This window comes from Zonotrichia leucophrys, chromosome 11 (genome assembly GCF_028769735.1).
Source record: "Zonotrichia leucophrys gambelii isolate GWCS_2022_RI chromosome 11, RI_Zleu_2.0, whole genome shotgun sequence".
Taxonomy (NCBI): domain Eukaryota; kingdom Metazoa; phylum Chordata; class Aves; order Passeriformes; family Passerellidae; genus Zonotrichia; species Zonotrichia leucophrys.
Window position 1 is genome coordinate 7,050,941 of NC_088181.1, and position 14,448 is coordinate 7,065,388.

The 14,448-nt window shown below is 48.3% G+C and overlaps 1 protein-coding gene across 2 annotated transcripts in view; it reads left to right on the forward strand.

Moving 5' to 3' along the window:
• The first annotated feature begins 2,150 nt into the window (after positions 1 to 2,150).
• PSKH1 (protein serine kinase H1) overlaps positions 2,151 to 14,448 on the forward strand; it is a 34,763-nt gene continuing 22,465 nt past the window's right edge. Inside the window, exons 1-3 of one of the 2 annotated variants that reach the window (XM_064723571.1) lie at positions 2,151 to 2,206; positions 3,493 to 3,655; positions 4,728 to 5,753. In XM_064723571.1, coding sequence (XP_064579641.1) covers positions 4,815 to 5,753 — 939 coding nt within the window. In that variant the 5' untranslated portion in view covers positions 2,151 to 2,206; positions 3,493 to 3,655; positions 4,728 to 4,814. Of the gene's footprint in view, positions 2,207 to 2,252; positions 2,817 to 3,492; positions 3,656 to 4,727; positions 5,754 to 14,448 lie in introns of those variants that run through there. The other variant, XM_064723572.1, reaches the window with a different exon arrangement.

Below are 14,448 nucleotides of genomic sequence, written 5' to 3' on the forward strand. Positions count from 1 at the left end.
AAACCAAGCTGTGAGGAAGTGACTAATGGAAGCTGCATCCCCTGAGGGAAACCAATCCTTGCTGAGCACTTACCCCTGTGTGAGCTCCCCTGCCAAGGTGAGGCAGCCCACTGCCCTACACCCATCAGCCAGGATGACAGAGAGGAACGTGCTGGTGGAACCAAGCTGGGATCACCTACAGAAAAAGACTAAAATAACAGGATCAACTAAAACGGGGACACGTGCAAGGTTTCACATGTCAGACACAGGTGAAGCCACCTCTCAGGGACAGTGTGGGGGATGTGTGGCTGGGGAAACATCTCCATAAAGAAAGTTGGAGGGATTAGAAGGCTGAAAACCTACCAGCAGCACCATTACTGTGTGGGGCAACAAGAACTTGGGAATTTTTCTTGCAGAGAACTGCACAACTCACCCAATCCATCAATTCCAGCCCAGGCAGCCCCTTCTCAACCCTCACACATTTCCACGCCTTGTTGGGAATTACACAGAGAAGCAGATGATGACAATAACGTGCATCAGCAGGTACAACTTTTACTACATTATGACTTACTAATCATTCTGAAGCAGCCGAAGATCCCAGGAGCATTAAAATAAACCCGGCTATTTTTAAAAGCATGGTAGGAGTGTGAAAAGAGCCCGGCTCCACCTGAGCCGCCTCGGGGATGACGTGACAGCCAGGCTGGAAAACAAACCCGGCAGCATTGCGTTTGTGTGCCCCCAAGGGAAAGGAGTGCCGTCAGCATCCCTGCAGGTGTCATCCCTCTCTCCCTGCCTTCAGGTCATCCAGGGCCGGGACTCGCAGTGTTTCGCTTGAGGATGAGGAAAGGATATGAGGAAGAAAGTCCACAGGCAGTTACCAAGCAAACTTTGCGGGTTTTGTGGCACTTAGTAGCTGGGGCAAAGAAAGGAGAAAGGAATGCTCCTCGTTATTCTGCTGTGCACAAGGGCTGTCCCACAGGGAGCGGGTTTCTCTGCCAAGGAAAAGCACCGATGTTTCCGGGCAATTCTTTCTCAAAGGGAATGTTTTTCCAGAGTCCCGCAGCGCGGCGGGGAGCCCTCGGAGCTGCTCCATGGGCTGCGGGCTCCAAGGCGCTGCTGGGGAGATCTCAGAGCTGGATCTGGCTCCAAAGAGGAGAAACTGCGGCCACTCTTCCAGGCAGGAGCACGGGGAGAGGGAACACTGCCCCTGCCAGGGGCCACCGGCTCAGCCCACGGGGTCACAGTGGTGCAAAATGCAGATTATGTCAGTGTTACCCTAAGGCAGGATATTCTTTGGTGTAAGAGCTTTGTACGCTTTCAAACCTAATCAGCAAAAAAGGAGAGCTAATCGGTGGAACAGGCAGCAGCCAATACCTGTCACTCAAGAATATTCTGGAACTAACAAGATTTAGGGATGTAATAAACTAAGATGTTGATGTTCGCCTATGTAAACATTGTCAGCTTAGCAAAATACTCAATGACCGTGTATCTTAGAGCTGAGCTATCTTCATGGTAACAGTAAAATTCATGCTATTCGTCAAAAAGACCCATAGGTGAAGGTCCTTCCCCTGAGCATGAGTTACCTGGATTAAGTTATGTGATTTCTATGGAAATTACTAACCAATCTTAACAGGGGGCTGTCCTTGGAAAGTCACTAACCCTGAAGTTCTCTGTGTAAATAATTCTCTTTGCACAGAAAGCCTGGTGGGGTGTGCTGGATTTGTGGAACAGCACTGAGTACCCAGGCTGGGGCAGCTCTGAAATAAACAATTGATGTTTCTCTGGAGTGTGTCATGATCGGCTGGGTGCACAGCAAGGAACGAACCCGATTTTGTGGGTAACAGCAGGGCCAGAGCAGTGAGGGGGGCCCTGGGGTCCATGGCGGTGAGGAGCTACAGGGGCCCGTGGGGCTGAGGGGTCCTGGGGCTGAGGGGTCCCAGAGCTCTGAGGGGTCTCAGGCGGAGCTCAGGGGCCCCAGGGACTGCTGTGAGGCCCGGAGCCCCTCACGCCCCCGGAGCCCCTCAGCCCCTCACACTCGTGGGGCCGCGGGCGGTCCAGGGCGGCCCCGGCAGGGGGCGGTAAAGCGCCCCCGCCCTCCCCGCGCCTCGGCCCCGCCCCCCGCCCCCTCCGCCAATAGCCGAGCGCTGTGTCCCCGCCCCTGGGGCGTCCCCGGCGCGCGGTGATGACGTCAGGAGGCGGTGCCGCGCCGCGGCCGGAGTGGGCCGAGGTGAGTCCGGGATCGGTGCCCCCGGGACCGCCCGGCCCGGCACCGGCTCCGGTCCCGGCTCCCCTCCCTTTCCCCCTCTCTCTCACTCCGGGACGGCGGTGGTGCGGCCTGGGAAGCGCGGGCGCGGCGGGCCCCGGTGTCTCAACCCTGCCGCTGCCTGGAGCACTGGGCCGCGGGGCCGGGCGGGCCGGGGAGGGAGCCCTGGCGGCTCCCGGTGTCCCCTCAGCGGGACGGGCCCGGTGCTTCCCAGGCTGGAGCTGAACCTGCCGCGGGAGGAGCTCCCGGCACCGGCCCGGCCCTGGGTCCCCTTTCCAGTATAGCCACAAGCGGGCTGGGCTGGGATGAATTGTGGAAACAAACGGGTTTGAAATCCCGGCTGGTTTGGCTGATTCTGGCCCTGCCTCCGGCAGCAGCCCCAGCCCCGGGTTTCCCCTCCGAAATGCACCAGGAGCTCGCAGTGGGCGTGCCAGGTTCTGCCCGGCAGTGAGAGGCACGCTCGAGATGCGTTAGTGACACGGCAGGCGAGGAGCTCAATGTCCGAGGGGAGAACCATAAATCCCGTGTTCCTTCCCACCCATTCCTGCGGCTCAGATAGTTTGCCACCTGCCAAGTATGTAATTTCCCACTCGGAGAGCTTGCAATGCTAGTAATTTACCTTAGTTCCTTTCCCCACGTTCTCGGTGGTTACTGCACAGGAGTATGTCCTGCACTGATGGAAGTTAAGCATTTTGTTGCTGGCTCTGGTTTTGTAACCTTCACTGGAACACTCAAGTGTCAGCATGTACTGACATGCTGGAGTTGCTGCCAGATCTGTTAATGCCATGAGTGGATTTATAGATTATATTTTCAAGTGATTCATTCTTCTGTTTGGTTTTAGTTGTGGTTGGGATGTTTTACACAAGTCCTTCTCTACATGTTGAATTACTCTGTAACAATCTTGTTTATGGATGCTCTCATTCCATTTCTCTGTTAACTTAAAATGCTTTAAGGTTCAATAATGCTGGGAAAGCTGTCCATGGGAGGCATTATTCAGGACTAGCCAGAGCTCTTTTTATCATGATGCTTTAATCTGAATGAAACCCCACCTCCAGGGCAGTGCTTGCTGGAAGTCAGCTAAGCTTTCTGTGAAGTTGGTTTTTATTTCTGCTGCCTGCACCCTACTACAGGCATGGCTGGGTTGTTTGACCTCAGGGTGCTGCCAGGAGGGAACTTCTCCCTTGAGAAGTTACTTTGATGATGTTTGATTATAAAACTGAATCTTAACTAAAGCCTGGTTTTCTTTCCAGGTTGGATGAAGAGTCTCAACTTCTTCCAGTTGTCCCTTTAAAACATTTCTTATTTCTCCACTTCCTTCTCCCCATGGAAGACAGGCTGGGCTTCCTTTTCTGCTGTTCATGCTGAGCAGTTGCTTGGAGAGGTGGTGCTTGAGTGGAGATACACCTGGTGATGGTAAGACCTAAAATCACATTTTCAAGGCTAGTGGGTTTCTATAGCCTCCTGTGAAGGTTCAGGCACATGTTGATGGGCTCTGAGTCAAAAAAGGCAAATGTGGAAGCGCCCAGTGACTGCCAGAGCCACAGGTGGCTTCCCCATCTCCTGACCAGTCATATTGTTTTAATCAGCACATAAAGACTCGCCCCAAGTGCAGCTGGTTTGGTTTTGTTGGGATGAGCAAGAGCTCCTAGTCTGGAACAGCTGGGAGGAATTCCACTTCTTACAGGTAGCTCCAGTGCAAGGCCAGAGGTGCAGCTTTGTGCCTAAAGATGTAAAATAAAGCAAAACTGAGATTGTTGAAAGATGTGAAAACCCACCTTGATTTTTCAGGGTTTGGAGGACTTGCTGACTAAAAGCTGCTCTGGGCAAGTGCACATCTCCCTTTTAGCAGGGGCTGCACCTTAAAGCCAGTGTGCCTCTGGCTCCATATTCCTGCCTCTTCTGCTGTTCCATTGATCCCCTGCAGCAAAGTAATGAGAGGTTTAAGACAGTGTACAAATTCAATATAAATAGAATCTTGTGAAGATGGGTTAAGTGTACAAGTTGCTGAGGTACTTCTGGTGAGCAAACTCAGAGTTACTGGGTTTGGATTGGCTGCTGACTGAGAAAGTTGAGCAGATCTAACAAAACTAAAGAAAATTCTTGACTTTTTAACTTTATTTGATTTTTGTTAAGCAATTGTGTCTGGACAGAAAGACCTCCAGAAGTCTTGTGCAGCCTCCACTGCTCTGTGGCTGATTCAGGGCTCAGCAGGGAGCAGAAAACAAATGATCCCAAATAAAGAGAGATACTGTGTGATTTCCATGGACACATCTGTTCTGACCATGATTGGGTGTTTGTAGGCACTACCTTCACTCACTCATGATGAAAGCAGCAGAGCACTGTGCATGTTCTGTCGCAGAGAGAAGTGAAAATCCCATATTCTCAGTTTGTGGTAGCATGGCCCTATTGTTTTGATTCAAATGGAGGGAAAAATCTTTACTACCTTGATTCCTCTTTATTTGTTTCTTCTCATTCTTTTTCTAAGATACAAATGTGGGAATCACCCCGGATGTGGTTGCTGCTGGTGCTCCCCTGGGAACATGCCTTGATAGGGAATTAACACCAGTCAGTGATGGGCTGTGGGACCAGCAAAGTGCTTCCCGAGCCCCCCAAGGATGTGCAGCTAGACCTGGTTAAAAAAGTGGAACCTTACACGGGCCACAGTGACATCTACAAGCATTTCATCAAAGATGACTGCGGGGCTGTCATCAAAGCTGGCTCTCCCTCCCCTCCCCACCACACCAACCCCTCTCCCGGGAGCGCCCTGCCCGCCCAGCAGCCCGAGCCCCGCAAGAACAAAGTGGCCAAGTACCGCGCCAAGTTCGACCCGCGCGTGACGGCCAAGTACGACATCAAAGCGCTGATCGGCAGGGGCAGCTTCAGCCGCGTGGTGCGCGTGGAGCACAAGGCCACCAAGCAGCCCTACGCCATCAAGATGATCGAGACCAAGTACCGCGAGGGGCGCGAGGTGTGCGAGTCGGAGCTGAGCGTGCTGCGCCGCGTGCGCCACACCAACATCATCCAGCTCATCGAGGTCTTCGAGACGCAGGACCGCGTGTACATGGTCATGGAGCTGGCCACTGGCGGAGAGCTCTTCGACCGCATCATCGCCAAGGGCTCCTTCACCGAGCGGGACGCCACGCGCGTGCTGCAGATGGTGCTGGACGGAGTGAGGTACCTGCACACGCTGGGCATCACCCACCGCGACCTGAAGCCCGAGAACCTGCTCTACTACCACCCGGGCACCGACTCCAAGATCATGATCACCGACTTCGGGCTGGCCAGCGCGCGCAAGAAGGGGGACGACTGCCTGATGAAAACCACGTGTGGCACCCCCGAGTACATCGCCCCCGAGATCCTGGTCAGGAAGCCCTACACGAACTCGGTGGACATGTGGGCGCTGGGGGTCATCTCCTACATCCTCCTCAGCGGCACCATGCCCTTCGAGGACGACAACCGCACCCGCCTGTACCGGCAGATCCTGAAGGGGAAGTACAGTTACTCAGGCGAGGTGAGTGTGCTGGGGGCAGTCAGGCAAGAAGCTCTGTTTTGTGGAAGCAAACAAACTCCATAACTTTGTGAAAGTTGTACGTTTATGACAGCGCTGGATGCATGTGGAGATTACTCTCTTTAAAAGACATGTGTACTTCTGGGACCTCTAGGTCTTTTTTTATCCCCCTCTCAAAGCCATATGCATGCAATTTCACAATAGGTTCATACATATTCATTTTTACAGATTTCTATAATAGGTTCATACATATTCATTTTTACAGATTTCCACTAATTTTTTATCAGAAAGAATTCTTAAGTCAGATTGACCTGCTCTTGTAGCAGTCTCTGTTTCTCTGTCTGCCTCCCTTATTTCTGTCCTTCAGCTGAAGCAGTTTCTCCCAGTATAGGCTTTTTATGAGAGCAGGCAGTCAGACTAAACAGCTATGTTTTCAAACTACAGACTTAACTCAAAGATGTACATTTCACTTAAATCAAAATGGATTTCTACTCTGGAAAACTTCTGCTTTGTCTCAGCTCTCCCAAGATGTGTCTCTGTGATGACCAAAAGCTGGTTGTCTTGTAGGTGGTAACATTACCAGGGGTAAATTAATCTGTGATTCTGGCTTTTAAAATCCTTTCCTTTGTTCTGTCTGCTCCCAGTGCAGCATTGCGAGCTCCTTTAAAAAAATGTGTGCACAGAAAGAGGAAACTTGGTGTAGAACAGAACTGGGATGCTTGTGGGTTTCTAGCTGCTGTTAGAGGCTTTGCAGTTGAAACTTGTGCCAGGGTGTTTGAAATGTGGCACATGTATCACTAGTCTGATTCCTGACACAAATCCAAGTGTAGTATGGAAAATAGCTTTGCTGAAAGGTTATGGCAGGCAAGGGGCACTTACTTCTTCCATCTGGAGATGGGGTTATTTCAGAAATTGATCTGCATTGCTTCCTGAGCTTGGTATATGAGAAAATGGAGGATTGAAGGATAGTTTTCATGGGTAAGTATGGACAGAAGAGTCTTGGGGGATAATTTTTAGGAATTCTGTAAATGATAGTGGGGCCTGAAGGTGCTTCTTGCTCTTCAGAAGAAACAATTTGAAGTAAACACTTGTAAGTAACATCTTCACACTTCTGATCAGAACCCTGTTGATACTAGGAATGAGTGTTGCTATTGTCATGTCCTTGCCATGCCGTGCCCTTGACTATTGAGGGCAGGTCTGTGTTCTCTGGATAAAAATACAGAGCTGAAAGTCTTGTGTAGAAAGGCAGTGTGAATAACCAAAGGCATGGCCTGGCTTCTGTTGAAGAATGAGTGAACGGACTAGGGCCTTTCCTCCAAAAAAAAATTAACATTTGAAGGGGGTCTGATCAAGCTCAGTGCAGCCATAGGCAATCTGGAGAGAGTGAATTGAGTGTTTTGAAGGTTCCCTGGGGTAATTTGCTTTGATGTCCACTGGTCCTTGTACCAGAACAGATTGGTTTTGAGAAATATTGTGAATTGCAACTAGGCCACTGAGGCCTTGTTGGTTGTATGCAGAGGTAGCAATGTGCCACAGAGAAAGCATTAAGCTCTCTATTTTGAAAGTGTCAATGCACAAGCCTGAGGCATTTTACTTGTTATGCCACCACAAATTGCACACTTTAGGAGGCTGTTATGGATACTGTGTGTGACATGAGTGGTTATTTTGGAAAGCTGTCGATGCTTTACTGCTTGGAAAGCAAATATGTGTCAGCCAGCAGCCTGTATCTGTTGCCTGGGTGCTTTGTGTTCCTCTAGAGCCAGGGAAAATGGATGCTTTAATTTACCAGTGTAATTAAGCCTATGCCCCTAAATTGCACGGTGCTTGAGTGTAGGCAGGTATTGGCAGGAGGTGCAGTAAAGAGGCTGCTCATTTTGTGAATAATTTCTAGGAGAAGACAAAGTGAGCCAGAGGTTTAAAGGTGTCAGAGCCAGAGGTTTAAGGGTGTCTGTTGTGTTTCCCACAGTCTTGCCAGCACTCTGGGTTTTTAAATGCTTCCGAGTTTTTGGTGTTCACAGACAATGCTTCTTCTTTCTTTGTGTTACACTGGAGGAAGTGGGGAGGTGTCAGAAATGAGGTTATTGATAAGTTTGTCAGACTAATGGGAATGGCAGGAGCCAAGTCCTGATTTCTTTGGAGTAGGAGTGGGCAGAATACTCGCGTACATTACCAACAGCATCTGTCTTGGATGGATGCAGGAGCAGAGGTTTCCTGGGAGCAACTGCTTTTCTTCTCTGTAATCTGAAGGTTGAGGATCTGAAACAGAAGAGGAAATATTGAAAGAAGCCTGTGAACTGCAGAGCTGACAGCTTGAGCTGTGTGGCTCAGGCAAGTCCCAGTGGGGAAGGAGGGAGCTGTCTTCAGGCTGTACCGTGGCAGGCAGCAGCAGTGCCCTGAGTCTCGGTGCTTTTTGAAAAGTCTGACCCCAAAACCTGGGCACAGAGGACAAAGCTGTATTGAAAGAGGAACAAAAGCCAAGATGCATGCTGACCTGAGAAGCAGCTCCATTTTCTTGGAAAAACAAGTGATCTCTAGTGCAGCTAATGTAATTGCTTTCTGGCTGGGACCCTGTTACCCCGGCTGCTGTTCCTGGAGTGTGAGGTCTGTTTGAAGAGGCCATTAGCAGATCAGTAGGAGAGGTCTCCCACAATAGGTTATTCAGGTACTGCTGACATCACTGCTCTGATTATCTCTTATATCTCCTCTACTTTTTGAACTGCTTCTGGTAATGGCTAGGATGAGGAAGGAAGGACAGCTGGCTTTGTAACTGGTGTGCTTTTTTTTTTCCTGAGCATCCTGAGTAAGGGTTAGGTGAGCTATTGACACTGCTTTGAATGTAGCCTGCTGCAGAATTATTCTTTTTCACTTGTTTTGTTAGAACTTACTAAAAAGAATGTTTGGACATAATGATTTCATTTAATTTTTAATTGAAATCTTGGAGTTAAAACTGATTTTTGGGAGCTCTTTGTAGCTTAAAAAGTTGACTGAGGAATAAAGCTGGAATTTCATTCTTAGTTTCCTTTGAATTTGCAAGTGCAGAATTGAAGATTGGACCATCATTATCCTGCTGGGACAGGCTTGCTCTGATTCTTTTTCAAAGCTTCTCCTTCTGTTGAATACCAATACTTTTATGTTACTTTACACACCTGGGAAAATCGATGGAATAAGTGGAAGATAATGTATGCTATGGTTAAATTGGGAAACTTAGCTAAGGTGTATGGATTGTTCTGATTTTGATATCTGATCTGGACATACCATTTCTCTCATGGGCTGTTCTCCTATTCATAGAACAGAATCAGCTTTTTGTGGTATGCTCACAGTGGGTGAGGTTGGTGTGTGCTGCTGTGGGAACATGGCTTAATCAAATAACCAAAAAAGCTTGTTCTAAATTATGGTGCTAGTGGATGCATTGATAGCAGAGACATGCTTGATATATGAATGAATGAAGTTGGGCATTGCAAGTCTGCAGGAGCTCTGCAAGAGACTTAGCAGCCTGTGGAGAGATGAACTGGTTTTGTGTGGCTTAGATTTTCCAGTGGTTTTTGGTAGAAATCCTCACCAAAATCTCTTGAAGGAGCTTTGCAGCCGTATGGTGACAGTGGCCTTCACATGGATCAGGAGTTTCCTGATAAGCACAGATGTGAAATTCGTGGTCAGTTCCATAGGGAGGGACAAAACCAGTGAAGATTGAAGGGGCTGTTGCCTTCTGCCTAAAAGCCAGCAGGAGGAAGTTCCCTAACAAACCTGCAGAGTCCCTGATGGTACAGGCTATTCACAGGGTGAAAACAAGGGCTGTGGACCTTGCAAGTTTACCTGAGTTTGAAGAGCAACTGGACAAATTATGGAAGGCACATAGAAGGAGAGAATGACCAAAGGTCAGAGGAGAAGCCTGACTTGCAAATTGTGTGTGAATTGCATTTCTACTTTTCTCTCCTTGAGCATTCAGAATCTTAATGATCTTCTGCCCTAACTTGGAGTTTAAAGCACCAAGTTAAATGCAGGTGTTGAGTAAGCTCTGCAGATCCTGTATGGATGGATTCATGCTGGAAGAATGCCCTTAGTTACAGGAAAACCAAGTTACTCTGGATGAGTAGCATGAATGGTGTTCCCATAACAACTCAGCCTTTGTGAGTAAAAAGATAAACCACTTTCTCCCCAAGCAGTTTTTCTTGCCTGCAGCTAATAGCAGAAGCATGAAGCACAGAGAGTGCAGGCAGTGCATTAGCAAACAAACTACCTGTGCTACCTGGCAGAAAACAAGATAAAAATAAAGCCATTCCAAGGCAGCTGATGCGTGCTCACAGGATGAGTCCTTACCCAAGCACGCCTGCAGAGCATTTCCAAAGTGTCCTCGTAATTGTCCTCCTTGTGGGGGCTGCTTAAAAGGCTGTGGAGGACTTGTAATCCCTCAAATCCCTTGTGACACATAGTGGAGGAGACAGGTGACAGGCTTGTCAAATTTCAGTATTAATTTCCTGCATTTATTCAACGTTTTGAGAGAGAAGGGGTAGAACTTGAAACCAGACTGTTTCTGACTCAGCTGGGAGCTGGTTGCTGAATTGCCCATCCCACCCCAGAGGGACTGATCAGTCATTGCATTATGAATTATGATGACTGTGGTTGGATTTCCTATCAAATGACAAGCTTAATATAAAAAAGGCACAAACAACAAAGAGAAACTGTAATTATTCTTGGTAACCTCCTCCCCCTAAAAGTTGCAGATGGAAGTGTGTAGTGGCAACTCAACTTTCTGTTCTGCATACTTGTATTTTATTGTAGAAACTGGTTTTCTATGAGGGAAAAAAAGTTTACTTGCATATCAGAGAAAATCTCTCCATAATCCTTATCACCTTCAGGAGAATTCAGTCAGTATAGGACAAGCATTCTGAAACTTTGGATGAGGTTTTGCAATGCAATAAGTTTTGCAGTGATGTTGTGGCAGGTCTGGCTGGCTTTCCCTGAAAAAGGGAAAACTCTGGTGATCTTATTGCAGCACATCTGTTTAAGGTGGTCAGTAAGGCAGACTGGCTTCCCTGAATTTGGGCTGGAGTATGTCTTTGGGAAAACATTCACAGCTAGTTTAAAATATAGCCAGGATCAGAGAAGCACCAGTGCCCTCTAATGCTCCCTTGGTCTTATATAATTTTTTAGTACAGTAGATAAAGTCCTGTAAGTACAAGAGGCCAGAGAAGCTGGTAGGTGCCCCCCTTTATTGCAGATTTACCTTTGCAAAGTGTAGAGCTGTTCTTTGCTCCAAGAGGAGCTCAGTGCAAAGCCACCTGATTGTTGTGGAAGTTCTGCTTGGCTCAGTGCCTCAGCAGGACCCCTCCCTTGTGGGGTCCCCACTTGGTGTGGCCCTCCATGGCTGTGCCAAGATGGTCTTTAGACCCATTAGATGCTTTTGCAGGGCAGTAACCACCTTGGCCTCTGATGTCAGTGCCAGAAGAGAGGAGAGATTTCAAAGCAGCAGGGTGGCCAATTTTCCATTCTTTCCCCTGGAGTTTGAGTGGCCCAAGCTGTTGAATATAGTGTAACAAAGAAAACAAGGATGGGGCAGCTGAAGGCAGGATTTTAAACCACATTTGCAGTGCTTACTGGTGTGAGCATATAAGTCTCTGGGACCATGTTTTAGCCTTCTTGGGGGCTAAAAGAGCTTTTTACTTAGAGCAGCTGCTGTTTGTTCCTGTGAGCCACATTAGATGGTAGAAGTGTTTTACAATAGTCCTGTTCTTAGAGTAATGCAGGCTTTTTTTCCCCTAAAAACTAGAGCTGGCTTTTTTTCCCCGTGTAGGGAAGAATTGTTTTTTATATAAATTGTTGAGCCCTTTGCTTGGAAGAAGTAAAACCCCATCAATTTACAGAGGAATGTGCTTTTGCATTTCACATGGCTGTGTGAAAGCGGTGATTTTGAAGTAGAACAACAAGAGTGTTGGCGAGCTGCAGTCGCAGGGCTCTGCTGAAAAGGGCACTCTGCTCTGCTTTGAAGAGCTGGAGCACTTGAACAGGATGAAAGCTCCTCTCCAAGCCAGGCACAGAACACTGAAGCCAGCCCAATACATGGACTTCTCTTGGCTTCTGCTCTTTCTTTTCTTTTAATGCACCAGCTCAGTGGCTGGGAGGGTAGGTGTGTTTGTGTCACTCCAGCTCCAAGGGCTGAAGTGTTTGTCCGGATCTCTGCCTCTGCAGGGAGGGACATCTTTGGAAATGTGATAACCTCAATTAAAACCTGGGAAATCCTGCCTCCTCCTGCATGGATCAGTGACCATGCTCTTGCAAAAACTCAGCATGCTGCATTGGTAAGCACTTTATTTACAGGTAGATAAACACCTTTTCCAGTGAAAGGGCTTTGAAACCAATGCATGCATTTGAAAATCAAGTCCCCCTTGCTCTGGCTGCATCTTAAGATTCTTTTTGAAGTTTTTTTCCTCCAACAGAATTGGTGTCACAAGGACCTTTTACAAAATCTCTCCTTTTGCCTCTTTACCATGTACTTCAGCTTATGTTGCAACACAACAGTGGAGAGAACCCCCTGTGCTAGGGCAGGGTAAGCAAGGAGAGGGGTCATTTTCTCTGCCTACATCTGCCATTTCCATACTGCTGCAGTCTGCAGCACTCAGTGTTAACAGTTTGTATTTCACAGAATTGTGCATGTCATCAGGACAGGGTGGAAACTCTGTCTAAGCCTCAGAGCCTCTAGAAACAAAGAAAGCAGGGAAGGAATCTCCGTGGGGAAGAGGAATGTGGGTTTTTCCCAGTGATTTCATTCACAGCCCTTTTTCCTTAGGACTGCTGTCTATGCCAGTAGTACCTGCAGGCTCAAGGCTGAGTGAGGGACAGCAGCTGAGCATTTTGGTTAAGATTTTTGGGGTGAAAGACTGAGTTTGAGGAAGTGGTGCACAACGTATTTCATGTAATATAAGGATGGAGGAAGGCAAGAGCCACATCTGGGGGGAAGGGATTTACAACAGTGCTGTGGTTTGACATATATTTTCATTCCTTCATCTGGAGGCCCTATAAAATCCTGTTAATGGTGGAATAGTATTTCTGCAGAATTAGGGATGTAGGGATAAAGGGACCTTGGTAGGGTAGAAAAAGAATATTAAGCTGCCTCTGTACAGAATACACATTATTAACAGGAAGGATTTGAACTATCAGCTACCATTGGTGTCTTTGACTCCTTTACATTTGCCTAAACATAGCCTAGGCCATTTCCTCTTTTACCTTTGACTGATTGAATCCTTGGTTTTCCAGCTGTGGCTCAGATGTGTTGTTTTTTCTGATACTTAGGGGAGGTGTATTTTGAGGGAAGACATGTTGTTGCATGCTAATTCACTTACTACCAAGAGAGTGAGAATATGTGTTAATTCTGCAGTGGGAAGAGCTGTGACCTGCAGGAAACCTGTCCTCAAATACAGCAGCTGTCCCCTCCTGCCTTCCCTTGGTTACCCAGGGTTTGGAGGCTGTGTTGGCAGTCCAGCTGCTGGTGGTGCTGGGCTTGAGCCAGGTGCAGCCCTTGAGCAGGGTGTGAGCACTCCCCTGGTTCTCTCCTTGCTGTGGCACACGTGGGAGTTTATCACAGGTTGGGGTGACACCTTGCACTGCTTCAGCTGGATTTCCTGGACCTGCTCTGCTGAGGACCTGAGGCCCCAGATGGCTGTATGCAAGTACAACACCAGGACAGCATCTGGGGGCCCAAGGAGGACTGGCTGGCACCTATAAAACATTTTTAAAGTGAACTTTCAGGGGGGAGCAATAAAAGTGCTGCACTCTGGAGGAAATTACAGCATCTTCCTAACTGTTCTGAGCCCCAGGCTGAGGCTTTGAGGTTTTGCAGAGCTGGCACCTGGCTGTGGTTCCAGCTGCTGCCCCTGCTGCAGATTAAAAGCCACTTTTGTTTAATCAAAACTGAGCTCTGTGGGGAAGGGCTGTGAACATGTACCTTGCTGCAAATCACTGTGTGGCCTGTAATTGACCCTGCCTTGGAGAGAGGCAATTGAACCTGATATATTTGGAACAATCTGGCGTTGGAAGGTGTTTCAAATTTGCTCTGACCCAAATTTGGGACTTCCCTAGCATTTGCAGTGTGCTCCTGCCCTGGGATGTGAGGAAGGAGGAGTTAAGCAGTGTGCTTGGCATAGTAGGAAATCAAGGTTTTAATATTGTTGACATCTCTTTTCAACTGCAGAAACTGTTTTGGGGAATTCCTGTTCATGTTGGGCCAGAGGGCTGCAAAGGTGCTTCCTAAACCCAGGGGTTTTCTTGGCAGTCTCTTTACCTAATCCTTGAAATCCCTACACCTGACAAGATTGCAGTTGCAGAGCTGAGGCTGTAGGCAGAGGGAGCTGGATTATTTGTTTGGGGCTGGAAGGGGTGGTTCAGACTGGCAGTGGTGCATCCGAGTTCCCTGGTTTGGAGCATGAGCTGCTCCTCCTCTCTCCAGCTCACCCACCCCCTGCTTTGCCCCCCTGCTGCCCCAAGTGAGTGACAAGGTAGAAAAACCAGGCATGTTTTCTAATGCCTTTGTTATTCCAAATGGATGTTTTTATAGATTTTCCTGAAAACTGAGCTTTTACTAATGCACCAGATTAGTGCTGATTGGTGACATGGGAGCCGTTCACACAAGTCAAGGAGAGGCAGAACGTTCTGGAGGAGGCTGTTAAGAGATGCCTGCTGTTCCTGCAGGGTTCCCCAAAGTGCT